At 45.3% G+C, this 20,716-nt stretch overlaps 1 protein-coding gene across 1 annotated transcript in view; it reads right to left on the reverse strand.

The window, feature by feature from the left end:
* Positions 1–20,456, reverse strand: part of LOC136626723 (zinc finger protein 850-like) — a 158,991-nt gene extending 138,535 nt beyond the window's left edge. The window contains exons 1-5 of the mRNA XM_066601730.1: positions 20,194–20,456; positions 19,944–20,076; positions 19,388–19,567; positions 19,175–19,298; positions 19,028–19,092 (exon numbers count right to left, since the gene is read on the reverse strand). Coding sequence (XP_066457827.1) covers positions 19,028–19,092; positions 19,175–19,298; positions 19,388–19,567; positions 19,944–20,021 — 447 coding nt within the window. The 5' untranslated portion in view covers positions 20,022–20,076; positions 20,194–20,456. The remainder of the gene's footprint in view (positions 1–19,027; positions 19,093–19,174; positions 19,299–19,387; positions 19,568–19,943; positions 20,077–20,193) is intronic.
* Between the last annotated feature and the right edge of the window lie 260 nt (positions 20,457–20,716).

Genomic DNA, 20,716 nt, shown 5'->3' on the forward strand with positions numbered 1-20,716 from the left:
CCTTGTGCAAATGAGAATATAGCTGATCCCTTTGCACTGTGACAGCCCTTCAGATATTTGTAGACAGCTATTAAAGGGGTTGTCCCGCGGCAGCAAGTGGGTCTATACACTTCTGTATGGCCATATTAATGCACTTTGTAATGTACATTGTGCATTAATTATGAGCCATACAGAAGTTATAAGAAGTTTTTCACTTACCTGCTCCGTTGCTAGCGTCCTCGTTTCCATGGAGCCCGCCTAATTTTCGGCGTCTAATGGCCAAATTAGACGCGCTTGCGCAGTCCGGGTCTTCTTCTTTTCTCAATGGGGCCGCTCGTGCAGGATGCCGGCTCCGTGTAGCTCCGCCCCGTCACGTGCCGATTCCAGCCAATCAGGAGGCTGGAATCGGCAATGGACCGCACAGAAGCCCTGCGGTCCACCGAGGGAGAAGATCCCGGCGGCCATCTTCAGCAGGTAAGTAAGAAGTCACCGGAGCGCGGGGATTCAGGTAAGCGCTGTGCGGTGTTCTTTTTTAACCCCTGCATCGGGGTTGTCTCGCGCCGAACGGGGGGGGGGGGTTGAAAAAAAAAAAAAACGTTTCGGCGCGGGACAACCCCTTTAAGTCTCATCTCAGCCTTCTTTTTTGCAAGCTAAACATTCACAGATCCTTTAACCGTTCTTCATAGGACATGCATTTACAGACCGCTCACCATCATGGTAACTCATCTCTGAACTTGTTCCAGTTTGTCTCTGTCTTTTTTCAAAGTGGGGTGCCCAGTACTGGACACAGTATTCCAGATGAGGTCTGACTAAGGAAGAGTAGAGGGGGATAATGACCTCACGTGATCTAGACTCTATGCTTCTCTTAATACATCCCAGGATTGTGTTTGCCTTTTTGGCTGCTGCATTACATTGTTGACTCATGTTCAGTCTATGATCTATTAGTATACCCAAGTCTTTTTCACATGTGCTGCTGCTTAGCTTAGTTTATCCCATTCTGTAGGTGCTTTCTTCATTTTTCTTTCCCAGATGCAGGACTTGCATTTCTCCTTGTTAAATACCATTCTGTTAGTTGCTGCCCACTCTGCAAGCTTTTCTAGATCTTTTTGAATACTCTCCCTCTCTTATGTATGTCTGGGTGTTGTGGACAAATAGAGGGAGCTCATTTCTTCTCTCACGGATGAGGACTGGACCACAGCTAAATCCTCATATATGCTGGTCTCACCAGCAGCCAATAATAAGATTATCCAACTATATATCCTATATCAGTGTTATCTTATCCCAAGTAGACTTTTCAAAATGAAAAGAGTTCCCACTCCACAATGTCATCGATGTCTCCATCGACTATGGAGTTGCCTTGCGATTCAGTCTTTTTGAGTGGAGGTCACTGACTTCCTTGGTCTTATAATTGGTATGGCACTTCCACACACCCTAGAGGTCTCTTTGTTGGCATTGCTAGATGAATCAGTGGCAACATCATACTCACATTCTTTTAACTAGTTTTATTGAAAAAGTTTAACATCAAACAAAATTACTGAACTATGGCATATACTGCATGACTAATTGGTGTATAGAAGGAGCAATAGGAAGGTAAAGCCTCCTTAATATAAAAGACCAAAACATCATAATTTTAATTAGAACAAGGATTAGTTAAGAGGTCACAGGTCCCACCCCCAAGAATACACCCATCAATGGGGATCTCTTTGGAGTATGGATATGGACAAGGAGAGGCAATTGTGGAGGATAAGAAGAAAGGGGGTTGGGGGGGGGGGGATTACACCACAGATGTCATACCTTGTCAAACTTGTTGCTTTATTTACATTCCTTTTAAATTATGTAGTTATATGCACAACTGAATAAAATAATTTCCTCCACATAGATAGCGATTAGGGATGAGCGAACGTGTCCGTTACGGACACATCCGCACCCGGACACCGGCTTTGCCGAACACTGCAGTGTTCGCGCGTAAGTGTCCGGGTGCCGCCGGGGGGCGGGGAGATGCGCGGCGGCGCGGGCGGCAGTAGCGGGGAACAGGGGGGAGCCCTCTCTCTCTCCCTCTCCCCCCCACTCCCCGCCGCACCCCCCCGCGCTGCCACGGCGGCCCCCGAACTTTTTCGCCCGAACACTGAAGTGTTCGCAAAGTTCGGTGTTCGGGCGAAAAAGGGGCGGAGCCGAACGTGTTCGCTCATCTCTAATAGCGATGTTTTTTTTAATCCATCCAACATAACGGTATTCCTTTTCTGGCTAAAAATAATGCTTCCCTCAGGAATATTCTGGTGTGAAGTTGCCAAGTCTTCCCATCAAGAAACCCAAACAGATCTATTTCAGGGCAAGTATCAATAGGGACACCTAGGATCTCAGAAAAGAGACCCATGTCCTCTCCCTAAGAGTTCTGAATAACTGGGCATTCCCAAATTATATGCCAGAAATCAGCATAAACACATGAACATCTGATACAATGTTCTACCCATTTACTGTAAGGTAACATTGATAGACAATATAAAGTTGTATCATTTTATTATTTGCATCATAATCACATTTTCCCTAATGAGGTTCTCTTTTACTTTGACATCGCCCGAGTTAATTTGATACAGGTGTTTACGTGTTTGCACTGAAGATTTTATGACGCCAAGGTTACTTTAGAATAACCGAGGAATAAAATATGTATTTACTGAGGAGTGTTAAATTCTCTTCAGGCTACATGTACCGCTGTCCCTCTGCAAAATGTGCCACCCATTACACCCTCCTCATTTAGGACCTAAAGAATGCTCGCGCCAAATTTCACACTTGTACAACACCAAGAAGTTACATTACATTAGTGGTACACTTACTTTTGCACTTAGCATTGAATAATCAAGTTGTGACCCCTTTACTTTTCCTATTTAGGACCTAAAGAATGGTTGGGCCAAATTTCATGTTTATACGTCACTGGGAAGTTACATTACACAGGGGTGCCAATACTTTTGCAATTAGCATTTAATATTCGAGTTGTGACCCCTTTACTTTTCCTATTTAGGACCTAAAAATTTCATGTTTGTACGACACCGGAAAGCTAGAGGATTAGATTTGGTACATTACATAGGGGTGCCAATACTTTTGCACTTAGCATTGAACAATCAAGTTGTGACCCCTTTACTTTTCTTATTTGGGACCTAAAGAATGCTCCTGTCAAAATTCATGTTTGTACGACATTGGGAAGTTAGAGAATTAGTGGCGAGTCAGTCAGTGAGGGCTTTCACACACACACACACACACACACACACACACACACACACACACACATATATATGGTGGAGAAGAATAGGAAGTGTCCTAATAAGGTGTTTACAGACTTGTAAAAGTGACGTGTTATCTTTATTCCCTGGAGCACTTTGATTACGGCGATGCCAAATTTATGTGGAATTTTTTTTATGCGGTGCTACATAAAGTAAAAAATTGCCCTTTTGTCGCCAACTTTTGACCCCTTTTTTAGTCTTTCATTGATGCAGCTGTGTGAAGGCTATTTTCTTTTACAGGACGAGAGCTTTTTCACGTGAGCGTATATCGGCCGCCGTTTTCATGGCCGTTTGGCATACGCTACAATCTGAGGCATTGGATTCCAATGCATCAGATCATGTGGTCGTATTTCTGCAGTGGGAGCCAATGACAATGGCCGGAGAAGGGAGGTGGGAAGGAGTTTAGCAGCGTGACTACTAAACTCCCTCCCCCTTCTCTTCTCCCCTCTGGTTGTTTACAATAGGAGTTGGCGGGGCTAAGCTCCGCCTCCTCCCATTGCTGTCAGCGGACAAGGGGCGGCAGCTTAGCCCCGCCCCTCCAATTGCAAACAGCCAGAGGGGAGGAGAGAGGAGGTGAGCCGGCAAGGTAAAGGGAAGGGCAGCGGCATGGCGGCCTCAGCGTATCTGCGCCATGCCCATGAAATCTGAAAGGTGCACAAACGTTAGAATTGTGCGCCCCTTCACACATTTTATGGCGCACGTAAAAATGCCTATGTCCAAGTGAAAGAGCCCTGATGTGTAGTTTTTATTGGTACCATTTATAAGGTACATACAACTTTTTAATCGCTTTACATTTATTTTTTTTCTTGGAGACAGGGAAACCAAAAAAGTGCATTTGCATATTTCTGTCAGATAACCTTCACCTTGTGGAATTAATAATGTGACATATTAATCAACTTCTAAGGATGGAGGAAAACCAGCTTTTAAGGGTAGTTACTTTTTATTATTTGATGCGACAATTGGAAAAAGGGGCTTTAACTTTTTGTAATAGTTAAAATCTTTTTCCCTTATTATTACTTCATTAAGTCACCATAGGACACTTGAGCTTGAGATCATTTAGTTTATACAATCGTCCCACAGTCATGCCTTAAAAAGCAAACCTGTATGACAGACCTAGAGATCTTTAGAGGGCCCCAGCCATCCATGACACCTGGACGGCACTTTGCCATCTCATTGTGGGAGAATGCTTGGGACATCTCATTCCTTATCAGGGTAGCAATATTTAAATGGGTAACAGGTGCAAACATCTCGTATTGCTGGCTAGTTTCAAATGATAAGGACAGTAAATACCTGTCATGTATGAAGAGGTGCTTATATTAGGAAGGGGTTAATACACCATATAATGTAATGGAAAATTTGTAAAAGCAATAAAACATTTCCAATGTTATAAAAATGGCTTCTTCCTTTGTGTGAATTCTCTGATGTTTAACGAGATTTGATCTGTGATTAAAGGATTTCTCACATTCTGAACATCAAAATGACTTCTCCCCAGTGTGAATTGTCTGATGTGTAACAAGTTGTGATTTACTCTTAAAACCTTTCCCACATTTTGAACATAGTCATCGTTCCTCCCCTATGTGACGTCTCTGATGTTTAATGAGATCTGATTTATCACTAAAAACTTTCCCACATTCTGAACATAAAAATGGCTTCTCCCCCGTGTGAATTCTGTGATGTCTAACAAGATGTGATTTACGATTAAAACATTTTCCACATTCTGAACATGAAAATGGCTTCTCCCCTATGTGAATTTGAAGATGTTCAACAAGATGTGCTTTATACTTAAAATACTTTCCACATTCTGAACATGAAAATGGCCTCTCCCCTGTGTGATTTCGATGATGTGCAACAAGATGTGATTTATACTTAAAATATTTTCCACATTCTGAACATGAATAGGGCTTCTCCCCTGTACAATTTCTCGGAGGAGTAACCAGGTGTGATTTATGCTTAAAACTTTTCCCACATTCTGAACATAAACCTGGTTCCTCCCCTGTGTGAATTCGCTGATGTCCATTGAGAACTGCTTTATGACCAAAAGCTTTCCCACATTCCAAACATGAAAATGGTTTTTCCCTTGTGTGAATTCTCTGATGTGTAACAAGCTTTGTTTTATTTTTAAAACCTTTCCCACATTCTGTACATAAGAATAATTTCTCCCCTGTGTGAATTCTCTGATGTCTAATGAGATCTGATTTATCACTAAAAGATTTCCCACATTCTGAACATGAAAATGGTCTTTCCCCTGTGTGAATTCTCTGATGTCTAACAAGATGTGATTTATGATTAAAAGATTTCCCACATTCTGAACATGAAAATGCCCTCTCCCCTGTGTGAATTATCTGATGTGTAACAAGAATATCTTCTGTATAAATTTTACTCTGTTTAACATTCTGTAATGAATCAGAAGATGGAACCTGTTTAGAAGAATCTGCTGATAGATTTTTGCTGTGAAGGGCTGAGGGTATATCAGGGATAAGGGCTGGCTCTTCATATGTATCTTGTATGAAACCATGATCTTCCACTTTACAACCTGTTGATATCAGATGTCCCTCTGATCTCCCGGTGTCGTCATCTGCCAAGAATAAAACAGATTTTGTTATTTTTGATTAGAACATTATAATTATACTGATATTTTATTACATCTCTATATATAAAATCTGTACATATTTATTAGGTAAGCAGCAGAATTCAATTAATAAAATTGGTTTTCTCATTAATATTAGACACAATAATTTATGCACAAATGAAAATTTCAGTAACCCGGTCTTATGAAAAAATTCTTCCAGCTTTATTAGTGTACAGAAGGGGTTAATACATCCGGATGACAGAAACTGGAGAACGCGATCCAATAACATGGAACCTTGTTCACCTCATCTCAGCCTCACATCCTGTTTCCTTAAGAACATTTACTCATTAAAACACCTGATTTTTAACCCCTTCTTGTTATTCGGGATTTCAACGGCATATTAACCCTTTTGTTCCCTGAGTTTTACTGCCGTTGGTTTCCCTTAAATATTATTGGGTTCTATATATGACCTCATGCCATTAGTGCTTCATGGTTTCATAATATTTCATCCTCTTGCTTTGCTTCTTTTCTTATAACTCTTTAACCCTTTTTACTTATTTCACAGTCGCATGTATCTTTCACAGCTATTGGGAGGCCCAATGGGCTCCCGATTTTCTCCTACAATAGCGAACCTAACGATGAGCTGGTGGGAGTCCGAGTATATCTACTGTGATGAGAATCCCCGGCAGAGCTGCATGGTGTGGTACGGACGCTTTATTGACAACGTGATTGCCATATGCGAAAAAGAAAAAGAAGTGTTACATCAGTTTTCCAGTTGCGTTATTGAAAATAATATCAACTTAAAAAATATCACCTTAATTACTAACCCTCGTTACTAGAAGCCCCAAAGGCATGAACATAAAGACAGATCTTCTCTACATATTATGAGAAGAAGCAGAGTGAGAGGTTTCTTCTTTTTTTTTTAATCTATATATAAAATTGAATGTATGCGTGTCTGTCTGTCTGTCTGTCTGTCCTTTTTGCACTACTACACCATTCATCCGATCGCCATGAAACTTTAGGAAGTTGCTGAGTACACTCCTGGGAAGATTACTGGCATAGTACAACTATCCTATGATAGGTATCACACGTGCAAACATTGTTGACAGTTATGCCCCCCAGACGTAGATTGTTCGATTTCCATCTCAAGCACGAAAGCAAAAGGCATTACGAGCTTCAGAAACAGGCGAGCGTTCACACAGATGAGTGTTCAACTACAAAATGATGCATCCGCCGAACGTTTCGCAAAACAATTGCTAGATATTGAGAATGCTGAGGTAAAATGAAAGCTGTGCTGTGATTGGTTGCTATTTCTTATACTGCTCAGGTCACATGAAAGCTGCACTCTGATTGGTTGCTTTTTCTTATACTGCTGAGGTAACATGAAAGCTGCGCTGTGATTGGTTGCTATTTCTTATACTGCTGAGGTAACATGAAAGCTGCGCTGTGATTGGTTGCTATTTCTTATACTGCTCAGGTCACATGAAAGCTGCGTTGTGATTGGTTGCCATTTCTTATACTGCTGAGGTGACAGGAAAGCTGCACTGGGATTGGTTGCTATTTCCTATAGTGCTGAGGTTACATGAAAGCTTCGCTGTGTTTGTTTGCTATTCCTTATATTGCTGAGGTAACATGAAAGCTGTGCTGTGATTGGTTGCCATTTCTTATACTGCTGAGGTAACATGAAAGCTGCGCGGTGATTTGTTGCTATTCCTTATACTACTAAGGTAACCTGAAAGCTGCGATGTTATTGGTTGCTATTTCTTATACTGCTAAGGTATACTGAAATCTGTACTGTGATTGGCTGCTATTTCTTATACCGCTGAGGTAACATAAAAGCTGCACTGTGATTGGTTGCTATTTCTTATACTGCTGAGGTAAAATGAAACCTGCACTGTAATTGGTTGCTATGTCTTATGCTGCTGAGGTAAAATGAAAGCTGTTCTGTGATTGGTTGCTATGTCTTATGCTGCTGAGGTAAAAATGAAAGCTGCGCTGTGATTGGTTGCTATTCCTAATACTGCTGAGGTAACATGAAAGCTGTGCTGTGATTGGTTGCTCTTTCTTATACTGCTGAGGTAACATGAAAGCTGCGCCATGATTTTTTGCTATTTCTTATACTACTCAGGTCACATGAAAGCTGCGCTGTGATTGGTAGCTATTTCTTACACTGCTGAGGTAAAATGAAAGAGGAGCTGTGATAAGTTGCTATTTCTTATGCTGCTGAGGTAAAATGAAAGTTGTGCTGTGATTGGTTGCTATTTCTTATACCGATGAGGATAAAATGAAAGCTGCACTATAATTGGTTGCTATATATTATACTGCTGAGGTAGCATGAAAGCTGCGCTGTGATTAGTTGCTATTCCTTATACTGCTGAGGGAACATGAAAGCTGTGCTGTGATTGTTTTTTCTTTCTTATACTGCTGAGGGAAACATGAAAGCTGTGCTGTGATTGGTTGCTTTTTCTTATACTGCTCAGGTCACATGAAAGCTGCGCTGTGATTGGTTGCTATTTCTTATACTGCCGAGGGTAACATGAAAGCTGTGCTGTGATTGGTTGCTCTTTCTTATACTGCTGAGGTAACATGAAAGCTGCGCTGTGATTGTAAACGCCTTCCTTCTATGATGCTACTTTGGATCCATGGATTCTGGTTCCAGGTGATTATGCATTTGTTGCTTCACTGCTAAAGTGCTTTAGATTGTGCTGCTGACATCGTATCTGTTTCTTCTCTACATGCAGTCTCACCTGGGGGGTCATCTGTAGGAATCTCCTCCTTACACGGCTGATCCCCCCTCACATGTGTCTCTGTGGCATCAGTATGGAGCAGATCTTCATCCGGATTCACAAGCTGTGAAAGAAATATTGTAAAAGTGATCACACAGTTGGAGAAGTCGAGTGGAAGGTTTTATATGGCCAGAAAAAGTCATTAATTAGTATGAGGAGCCGGAATGACATGACAGCAGTAGTGATCTGGGCCAAATAGCTGCAGGTCTCCTGTATAACTCCAACCTCTTGCTTCTTTATTAGAGATAAGCGAGCACCAAAATGCTCGGGTGCTCGTTGCTCGAGTCGAACTTTTCGTAATGCTCGAGACTTCGTTTCCAGTAACGAACCCCATTGAAGTCAATGGGAGACTCAAGCATTTTTGTATAGGACCGATGCTCCGCATAGCTAATTACTTGTCAAACACCAGAAAACATCAGAAAGCCATGGAAACACCACAGAAACGGATAGTGAAGAGCAGGGGCAGCATCTGAGGCTCCCAGGTCCCACTATTAAGCCAAAATGGGGGCAAGAGTCTGGCGTCACCCCCCCAACAATTTATTTCGGACAAACCCTCATTAGCAAGGCACACGCGCTGGCACATCTTAGCTAAGCACCACACTACATGCAACCAAGGACAATCACTGCCTGCGGGTGACACCGCTGCCTATTCTCCTGCGTTACATGATGGCATTGCTGTCCAACCCCCCCACATGACCCTGCGTCCACAGCGCACACAAAAGTTTCCATGCGCAGCATTCAGCTGCCCTCATGCCACACGCTCGCTTCATAGCCACACCTCTCTCATGTGTATTTATAAGTGCCTACTGGATGAGGAGGAACCGTAGGCACACACTGCAGAGGGTTGTCAGGGACAGGCAGCAACCTTCTTTGAAAGTGTGGGCGATAGCCCACAATGCTGTTGAGAATTGATGATAAATTGATGTACGATCATCATTCCAATCCCGTGCCACCTCCGTCACAAAATTGTCAGGAGCCGCAAACCTGGGTATAAAGGGGACTCAGGTGCCAGCACTTCTGCACATATCCACAATGCAGCAATACTCTGTGTAGAAAGCACGTGAGCGGGCCCAGGGCCAGGCTCGAACCCAGCCTCACCTTGTGTGACCCAAGGTGCCACGAGTTACATAGCGATGGGAAATCCATGTGTCCCCACACAATTTATTCTGTGTAGGTGTCAGATAGCTCAACACCGCAAAGGGAAGTCTTTGAGTTCCTTGGGCTCGCCTATGCCGTCAGTGCACAAAGATGGTATTACACAGGAAGAAATCAGAGAGCTCAAACATGGCAGAGTTTCACCCCGCCAAGGACCTTGACCCATATTTCTACCCTAGTGAGTCAGTGTATTTGTGCCAGACCAGTAAAGCACAGCAATTGGAAGTCTTTGTGTACCCACAGCATAGGCGAGCACCTAGAACCCAAGGAAAGTATTACACATAAAGAAATAAGAGTGCCCAAACATGGCAGTTTCACCCTGCCAAGGACCTCGGCCTCAGCTCACACCCTCATTAATCGTGGGCATAAAGCGGACACTGATGCTTGCGCAGCTGTGAACGTCTTATTAATGCAGTAACGCTTCTTTTGTTTGGCCCAAACCAGTGTCTCAGATAACTGTGGTAACACGAGAGTAAATACATGTTGCCCAGCGCTGATCCCCAGACCACAGGCAGGAGGAGGTGGCATAATAAGGCAGAGAAACCATGACCGAGGTAGGACCCGCAATACTCTGTGTGGAAAGTATGTGAGCGGGCCCTGGATCAGGCTCGGTCCCAGCCTCCACCTTGTGTGACCCAAGGTGCCGTGAGTTAAATAGCTATGGGAAATCCATGGGTCCCCACACACTTCATTCTGTGTAGGTGTCAGATAGCTGAACACGGCAATGGGAAGTCTTTGAGTTCCTTGGGCTCGCCTATGCTGTGGGTGCACAAAGATGGTATTACACTGGAAGAAATCAAAGTGCCCAAACATGGCAGAGTTTCACCCCGCCTAGGACCTCGGCCTCGGCCCACATTTCTTCCCAAGTCAGTCAGTGTATTTGTGCCAGATAGGTAAAACACCGCGATGGGAAATCTTTGTGCACGCACAGCATAGGCAGACCCCAGTAACATTTCTGTAGCAAGAGTATAGGCGAACCCCTCAAACCATTCAGTAGAAAAGTAGGCAGACCCCAGTAACATTCCTGTAGCAAAAGTATAGGCGGACACCAGTAACATTTCTATAGCAAGAGTATAGGCAGACCCCAGTAACATTTCTGTAGCAAGAGTATAGGCGAACCCCTCAAACCAACCATTCAGTAGAAAAGGTATAGGCAGACCCCAGTAACATTTCAGTAGCCAAAGTAAAGGCGGACCCCAGTAACATGTCAGTAGCCAAAGTATAGTCAAACCCCAGTAACATGTCAGTAGCCAAAGTATAGTCAGACCCCAGTAACATGTCAGTAGCCAAAGTATAGTCAGACCGCAGTAACATTTCAGTAGCGAAAGTATAGTCAGACCCCAGTAACATTTCAGTAGCCAAAGTATAGGCGGACCCCAGTAACATTTCTGTAGCAACAGTATAGGCAGACCCCAGTAACATTTCTGTAGCAAGAGTATACGCGGACCCCAGTAACATTTCTGTAGCAATAGTATAGGCGAACCCCTAAACTATTCAGTAGAAACTGCATAGGCAGACCCCTGTAACATTTCTGTAGCAAGAGTATAGGCAAACCCCTGAAACATTGGTGTACCAAGAGCATAGGCGGACCCCAGTAGTATTTCAGTAGCAAAGGTATAGGCAGACCCCAGTAACATTTCTGTAGCAAACAACTATAAAACAATAAAAATGTTCCTTTAACTAAAGAAGTTTTTTCACTTGTATCATCCTATGCTGCCACTTCTTTCTTATTTTTTCTCCATATATTTAAAGGGGCATATGTCCATAGCCCTGATGTTGGCTTTGCATTTTTGCGGACCTGTTGTGGTCCTTTTCTGTCTCCGCCCCCTATAAGTAATTTTTACTGCGGGGGGGGGGGGGGGTGGGGGTTCTGTGAGTGCCGTGGGTTGTGTTTTTTGATCTTGTAGCAAAAGTATAGGCGGACCCAAGTAACATTTCTGTAGTAAAAGTATAGGCAGACCCCAGTGACATTTCTGTAGCAAGAGTATAGGTGAACCCCTCAAACCAACCATTCAGTAGAAAAGGTATAGGCAGACCCCAGTAACATTTCAGTAGCCAAAGTAAAGGCGGAACCCAGTAACATGTCAGTAGCCAAAGTATAGTCAAACCCCAGCAACATGTCAGTAGCCAAAGTATAGTCAGACCCCAGTAGCATGTCAGTAGCCAAAGTATAGTCAGACCGCAGTAACATTTCAGTAGCCAAAGTATAGGCGGACCCCAGTAACATTTCTGTAGCAAGAGTATACGCAGACCCGAGTAACATTTCTGTAGCAACAGTATAGGCAGACCCCAGTAACATTTCTGTAGCAAGAGTATACGCGGACCCCAGTAACATTTCTGTAGCAATAGTATAGGCGGACCCCAGTAACATTTCTGTAGCAAAAGTATAGGCAGACCCCAGTAACATGTCAGTAGCCAAAGTATAGTCAGACCGCAGTAACATTTCAGTAGCCAAAGTATAGTCAGACCCCAGTAACATTTCAGTAGCCAAAGTATAGGCGGACCCCAGTAACATTTCTGTAGCAAGAGTATACGCAGACCCGAGTAACATTTCTGTAGCAACAGTATAGGCAGACCCCAGTAACATTTCTGTAGCAAGAGTATACGCGGACCCCAGCAACATTTCTGTAGCAATAGTATAGGAGGACCCCTAAACTATTCAGTAGAAACTGCATAGGCAGACCCCAGTAATATTTCAGTAGCAAAGGTATAGGCGGACCCCAGTAACATTTCTGTAGCAAAAGTATAGGCAGACCCCAGTAACATTTCTGTGGCAAGAGTATAGGCGAACCCCTCAAACCATTCAGTAGAAAAGGTATAGTCAGACCCCAGTAACATTTCACTAGCCAAAGGATAGGCGGACTCCAGTAACATTTCTGTAGCAAACGTATAGGCGAACCCCTGTAACATTTCTGTAGCAAGAGTATAGGCGAACCCCTGTAACATTTCTGTAGCAAGAGTATAGGCGAACCCCTCAAACCATTCAGTAGAAAAGGTATAGGCAGACCCCAGCTACATTTCAGTAGCCAAAATATGGGCGGACCCCAGTAACATTTCTGTAGTAAAAGTATACGTGGACCCGAGTAACATTTCTGTAGCAACAGTATAGGCAGGCCCCAGTAAAATTTCTGTAGCAAGAGTATACGCGGACCCCAGTAACATTTCTGTAGCAAGAGTATAGGCGAACCCCTCAAACCATTCAGTAGAAAAGGAATAGGCAGACCCCAGTAATATTTCAGTAGCCAAACTATAGGCGGACCCCAGTAACATTTCTGTAGTAAAAGTATAGGCAGACCCCTGTAACATTTCTGTAGCAAGAGTATAGGCGAACCTCTCAAACCTTTTAGTAGAAAAGGTATAGGCAGACCCCAGTAACATGTCAGTAGCCAAAGTATAGGTAGACCCCAGTAACATTACTGTAGCAAGAATATAGGTGAACCCCAGTAACATTTCTGTAGCAAAAGTATAGGTGAACCCCTCAAACCATTGAGTAGAAACTGCATAGGTGGACCCCTGTAACATTTCTGTAGCAAAAGTATAGGCAGACCCCTGTAACGTTTCTGTAGCAAGAGTGTAGGCGAACCCCTGAAACATTTCTGCAGCAAGAGTATAGGCGAACCCCTGAAACATTTCTGCAGCAAGAGTATAGGCGGACCCCAGTAACATTTCTGCAGCAAGAGTATAGGTGAACCCCTCAAACCATTCAGTAGAAAAGGTATAGGCAGACCCCAGTAACATTTCAGTAGCCAAAGGATAGGCGGACCCCAGTAACATTTCTGTAGCAAGAGTATAGGCGAACCCCTCAAACCATTCAGTAGAAAAGGTATAGGCAGACCCCAGTAACATTTCAGTAGCCAAAGTATAGTCAGACCACAGTAACATGTCAGTAGCCAAAGTATAGGCAGACCCCTGTAACATTTCTGTATCAAGAGTGTAGGCGAACCCCTGAAACATTGGTGTACCAAGAGTATAGGCGGACCCCAGTAACATTTCCGTAGCAAGAGTATAGGCAAACCCCTCAAACTATTCAGTAGAAAAGGTATAGGCAGACCCCAGTAACATTTCTGTAGCAAGTATATAGGTGAACCCCTCAAACCATTCAGTAGAACCTGCATAGGTGGACCACAGTAACATTTCTGAAGCAAAACTATGAGCGGGCCCCAGTAACATTTCTGTAGCAAAAGTATAGGTGAACCCCTCAAACCATTCAGTAGAACCTGCATAGGCGGACCACAGTAACATTTCTGAAGCAAAAGTATAGGCGGACCCCAGTAACATTTCTGTAGCAGGAGTATAGGCGAACCCCTGAAAAAATTTGGTTACCAAGAGTGTACATGAAGGCCAGAAAAATTAGTTAGATAACAGTATAGGCGAGGGCCAGAAAATTGGTGTACCAAGAGTACAAGTGCACCCCTGAAAAATTGCTCAACCGCGAGGGCAGGTGAAACCCATAAACATTTTTTAAAGATACAGCTCGCTGTTGCTTAATGTGTAACAGAGCCTGGAGGCAGCCCTGTGAAAAAATTGGTGTCGGTTAAAGTATTAATACTTTTGAAACGTTGAAAAATTGTAAAAAAAATTGTAAGCAGAGCCTTTTGGGCCGCAGAAAAATTGTCAGTTCAGCATGACGACATGCTGTTTTAGGAGGAGGAGTAGGAGTAATAATATCCAAGAGTGATTGACAAAGCTAATTCCCCCTTTTTTTATGGTGATAGAGGATGCATTTTTCTCCTGTTGCAGTGATAAGAATCATTAGGTTCTGCTGCTTTCCGCCAGTGGAGAAGAGAAGTCTGGGGAAATCCAGCCTTTGTTCATCTTTATAAGTGTAAGCATGTCGGCACTGGCAGTTGACAGGCGGGTACACTTATACGTGATGATTCCTCCAGCTGCACTAAACACCCTCTATGACAAGACGCTAGCGGCAGGGCAGGCCAGCACCTCCAGGGCGTACAGCGCAAGTTCTTGCCACGTGTCCAGCTTTGACACCCAATAGTTGTATGGAGCAGAGGCATCACAGAGGACGGTGGTACGATCGGCTACATATTCCCTCACTATCTTTTTACAGTGCTCCCCCCGACTCAGCCTTGACTGGGGAGTGGTGACACAGTCTTGCTGGGGAGCCATAAAGCTGGCAAAGGCCTTGGAGAGTGTTTTTCCCATTCCTCTTCGGGAATGAGAGTGGAAAGGTTCTACTTATACCATGGGTCAAGAAGAGTGTACACCCATAATGCGTCTAACGCAAGGGTCACAGGAAAGGCAGCCTAACATGAAGTCAGTCATGTGTGCCAGGGTACCAGTGCGCAACACATTGCTGTCCTCACTAGGAAGATGACTTTCAGGATCCTCCTCCTCCTCCTCTTCAGCCCATACATGCTGAACAGATGAGAGGCAAGCAGCTGTCTCTTCCCCCTCTCCTCCTCCTCCTCAAAAACGCGCTGAGATATAGACATGAGGGTGGTTTGGCTATCAAGCGACATACTGTCATGCCCCATCTCCTGTACCGACCGCAAAGCGTCGGCCTTATGCTTAGCAGCGAACTTCTCAGCAGGCAAAGCAGCAGAATGGTAACGCTAATGATTGCCGCATCGCTGCTCACCATCTGGGTGGACTCCTCTAAGTTTCCGAGGACCTGGCAGATATCTGCCATCCATGCCCACTCCTCAGTAAAGAATTGCGGAGGCTGACTACCACTCCACCGCCTATGTTGCAGCTGGTATTCCACTATTGCTCTACGCTGCTCGTACAGTCTGGCCAACCTGTGCAGCGTAGAATTCCAGCGTGTGGGCACATCACACAGCAGTCGGTGCTATGGCAGCTGAAACAGACGTTGCAGGGTCCTCAGGGTGACAGCGTCCGTGGTTGACTTGCGGAAATGTGCGCACACACGATGCACCTTGCCGAGGAGCTCAGAAAAATTGGGGTAGTTTTTAAGAAAGCGCTGAACCACTAGATTGAAGACGTTGGCCAGGCATGGCACGTGTGTGAGGCTGCCGAGCTCCAGAGCAGCCACCAGGTTACGGCCGTTGTCACACTGGAGGCTCAGTGGTGAAAGCCAGAGGTTGGTCTGCTCTGTCAGACCCTGCAGCAGCTCGGGGGCTGTGTGCCTCTTGCCACCTAAGCTGATTAGTTTCAGCACTGCTTGCTGCCGCTTGCCCACCGCTATGCTGCCGCGCTGCTCGCTACCGACTGCTGGCGACGTACTCACACTTCTTAATTGAGAGGTGGAGGTGGCAGAGGAGGTGGAGGGTTTGAAGGAGGTTGCATAAAACGCCGCTGATACCAGAACCGAGGTAGGACCCGCTATTCTGGGTGTGGGTAGGACGTGAGCGGTCCCAGGCTCTGACTCAGTCCCAGCCTCCACCAAGTTCACCCAATGTGCCGTCAGGGAGATATAGTGGCCCTGCCTGTCAGTACTTGTCCATGTGTCCGTGGTTAAGTGGACCTTCCCAGTAACCGCGTTAGTAAGGGCACGATTTATGTTGCGGGAGACGTGCTGGTGTAGGGCTGGGACGGCACACCGGGAAAAATAGTGGCGACTGGGGACCGAGTAGCGCGCGACCGTCGCCGCCATCATGTTTTTGAAAGCCTCCATTTCCACAAGCCTGTATGTCAGCATCTCTAGGCTGATTAATTTGGCAATGTGCACGTTTAAAGCTTGTGTGTGTGGGTGGGTGGCGGCGTATTTGCGCTTTCGCTCCAACGCTTGTGTTAGCGACAGCTGAACACTGCGCTGAGAGACATTGCGGGATGTAGTGGAGGATGGTGGAGTTGAGGGCATGGGTGCAGGCCGGGAGGCGCTCGTGCCTGTGTCCTGGGAGGGGGATTGGATCTGTGTGGCAGGTTGGGGCACAGAGGAAGAGGCAGTGGTGTGACCCGGAGGCGGTGAATGGCCTTTGTCCTACCTTGCGGGGTGCTTGGCCATCATATGCCTGTGCATGCTGGTGGTGGTGAGGCTGGTAGTGGTGGCTCCCCGGCTGATCTTGGTGGGACACAGCTTGCACACCACTATTCGTTGGTTGTCCATGCTCTCACTAAAAAACATCCACACCTTTAAACACCTAGCCCTCTGCACGAAGGCTTGTCGCGAGGGGGTGCTTTGGGAAACAGTTGGGGGATTCTTCACTGTGGCCCTGCCTCTACCCCTGGCCACTCCCCTGCCTCTTCCAACCTGTCCTGCTGCTGCACTTGCATCCCCTTCTGAAGCCCTGTCCTCAGTAGGCTTAGCAAACCAGATGAGATCAGTCACCTCATCGTCCAGCAGCTCTTTCTCTGAATCCTCTGTGCGCTCTTCCCTTGGACTTACTTCCCTTACTACTACCTCACTGACAGACAACTGTGTCTTATCATCCTCATCCACAAAAAGCTCTTGAGACAGTTGCCGGAAGTCCCCAGCCTCATCACCCGGACTCTGGGAAATTTCCAAATGTTGGGCATCGGTCACGACAAACTCCTCAGGTGAGTAAGGGACCATTTTTTCCGACTCAGGGCAGGGACCTGAGAACAGTTCCTGGGAGTCTACCTGTTAAGAATCTCTCCTTTTCTTAGAGTGACCAGGCTGAAAGAAGGAGGAGCAGCCTGAGTATTCAGAGGTCCAGTTCCTAGGCCAGTAGGAGTTGACTGCGTGGAAGACTGGATGTTGGATAAATTGCTGGATGCCTTATTCGCGATCCACGACAGGACCAGATCGCACATTTGTGCTTGTAATATCGGTCACGACATTTTTTCCCACTCATGGCAGGGACCCAAGAACAGTTCCTGGGAGTCTGCCTGCTCAGAATATGTCATTTTCATGGAGTGAGGAGGTTGGGAGGAAGGAGGAGCAGCAACCAGAGGATTCAGAGTTGCAGTCCCTAGGCCAGGAGTAGTGGACTGCGTAGAAGACTGGGTGGTCGATACATTGCTGGAGGCGTTTTCTGCCATCCACGACAGAACCTGCTTGCACTGCTCTGTTTGTAATAAAGGTCTACCACGCGGACCCATAAATTGTGATATGAAGCTGGGGAGCCCAGAAACTTGCCTCTCTCCTAATCCTGCAGCAGCCGGCTGTGATTCACCACGCCCAGGAACTCGGCCTGTGCCCACATCCTCACTTGGACGCCCGCATCCTCGACCCTTACCTTACTCCTCATCATGGCGGATTAAGAATAGAGCAGGGCCCAAATAAATTTCCCCACTGTACAGCACTGACAACTGTGGTTAATTCACCGCACACAGAGACTTGTAGATAGCGGAGGCTCTATGCTGTGACTTGAAAAAATTAACCCGCTGTCTTGCGCTGATACCTAGGGGTAATTCACCGCTCGCAGAGACTTGTAGATAATAGAGGCTGTATGGAGTGGGAGAAGACTCTAAAGCCAGTGGATAGTGCTGGTAACTGCGGCTAGCTCAACCCCACCAAGGAAAGGGTATTGTGAGACGCTCTGCACAGCGGCAGAGCTGAAATACTCTCAGTGGCCCAGGAAATATTACAGTACTGTTTAGCGGTGAGACCTCTGTCTAATGCACTGCAGACACAGAACGGTATAACTGAAGTCGTTTGCAGTTGGCTAGGAAATGTTAGAGTGCAGTTTCACGGTGAGAGCTCATTGTACGGCACTGCAGGCTGAGAACGCTATTACTGAAAGGCTGGGAACAGGCCTAGATGCTTAATACAAAAATTGGTGCACTACTGCTCCCAGCCAGCCACAACAGTAATGCACCCTATGAAGAGTAGCCCTAAGAAGGAGCATTGGGGTTCTTGATGACAGGATCCTGCTCTAACACTTTCCCTATATCAGCAGCAGCACTTTCCCTAACCTCTGCCAGCATGCGTCTGAGGAGAGCCACGGGTGGGACCAGTTTAAGTACTCGGCGGTCACCTGATTGGCCCAGCCACGTCACAGCAGGAAGTGGTAATGCCTATCCCGCATGTCTATTGGCTAGAAAATGGCGCTAAACATGCGGAGAAGGATATGCAATTGATTCAAGTACCGCGTGGTGTTCCTCTCAAGTAATGAGCATCTCGAGTACCCTAATGCTCGAAAGAGCATGAAGCTCTGACGAGTGTGCTCACTCATCTCTATTCTTTATTCCAAACAGAAGTCTCCAGAACCAGAAAATAGTGATAAGATGCAGAGATCTAATGTCTGCGGTCGGCTGTAATCCTGCCATCTCCAGCTTTCTCATTACAAAAGCATCAATCATATAATAAGACTGAACACAAGACCTTCCCAGCCGTCCTACAGACCAGAGGGAAGATTTCATGAGACCTTCTCTCCATCTACCTGATCATCCTGTGGAAGAAGAGGACGGGGACATCTCTCCGCTGCTGTTCTCTTACTGGATCTACCTGCAGAAAACACAGACAGCCACTAAATTCATTCTCTACATACAAATAATAAAGGCCGTGTGGATTTAGTCCTGTCTATTACCTGGTGATAGAGAGGGTTGGTGGTCCTCCATCATGGCGTCCTTGTACAGATCCTTGTGTCCTTCTAAATACTCCCACTCCTCCATGGAGAAATAGACAGTGATGTCCTGACACCTTATAGAAACCTGACAACACAATGATACCGTCATCACCCAGAGACGTTATACCGCCATAGCGTTACTGTATAATGTCTCAGCATTCCCAGCAGCGTCACCTCTCCAGTCAGCAGCTCAATCATCTTGTTCATGAGTTCTAGGATCTTCTGCTCATTGATCTCCTCCAGTATCAGGGGGTGAGGTGCAGGCCCTGTGATTGGGCTCAGGGGTCTTCCCCATCCATCAGACACCAGGGCCTGACAGCCATCACTAGAAGTCTTCTTCACTACCGTGTAATCCTGTTTATGGGGAGATACATCCATAAATATCCCTGCAGATATTCCTAGAGTCCTTCATGTCTCCAGTTATGTCCATCTCTTATTAAGATTCTCCTAACTTCTGTAGTCATCAACTCCATTGTTTTACGCCATCATAGAGGCAGAATAGCAAAATTATCAGAGTTCTAAATCCTGTTCTATGACAGACAGCAATGAAACCCAAAAAACCCCATTGCCTTATAATAGGTCCGTTTAGTTACTATAACTTTACACAACTGGCTGCAAAACTTTCCCGGCATTTATGATGAGTCGGCAGTAAATCCCCTGCCGTAGATGTGAACAGAGACTGACATAGATAAGAATGATGGAACGTGACGTCATCCCCAGAATCTCTCACCTCTCCTGTAAGCTGGAAGAGTATCTCTAGGGTGAGGGTGAATATACTCTCCGCCATCTTGTCCCGGTTCCTCTCCATCCTTGTCGGGTCAATCAGGAATATTATCTGATATAGAAGATATCAGCCGAGGACCCTGAATGGGGAGAAGAGACAAAGTAACATCATACACAAACCCATTTAAAAAACAAAAAAGGCTAAAATAATAAAGGATAAATGTTGTGCATTTTAATAAATAAGGAAAAAACCTCACCTCTCTGCAGATGAAGCTCTTCATCTTCTCATATTCGCAGGAATGTATTCACGCCCCTCACCACTCAGTCCCATTGGTCTGTTTGTACATAAGTACGAAATATCTGGGAACTTTGTGAAATCTTTGCCTGCCTTATTAGACAATAGTGCTGTTACATCAGGATGAATGGAGAACGCGTTTGGATGGCACAGACCCTTGTTCACCTCGATGTTCACCAACATCATATTCTGTTTCCTGATTATTTTTGAAAAGTATGTAACTCCTGTAACAGAAGAACAATAGACTAAGAGAAAAATGTACTCAATGGGACTAAACGGCATCACAACATTCATGATGGGAACCGAGGACTTAATGAGCCGATGAAATCCCTAAGAGCACTAGGAGGTTAAAAATCAGGTGATTTTAACTTATGTTGGTTTTTAACCTGTTTAGGACCAGGCACTGTAAATTTACGGCGCCTGGTCCTGGGCTTAAAGCCTGCATTATGTAAAATTACGGAGGCGCTTTAAGTATATTGCAATCA

This window comes from Eleutherodactylus coqui, chromosome 4 (genome assembly GCF_035609145.1).
Source record: "Eleutherodactylus coqui strain aEleCoq1 chromosome 4, aEleCoq1.hap1, whole genome shotgun sequence".
Taxonomy (NCBI): Eukaryota; Metazoa; Chordata; class Amphibia; order Anura; family Eleutherodactylidae; genus Eleutherodactylus; species Eleutherodactylus coqui.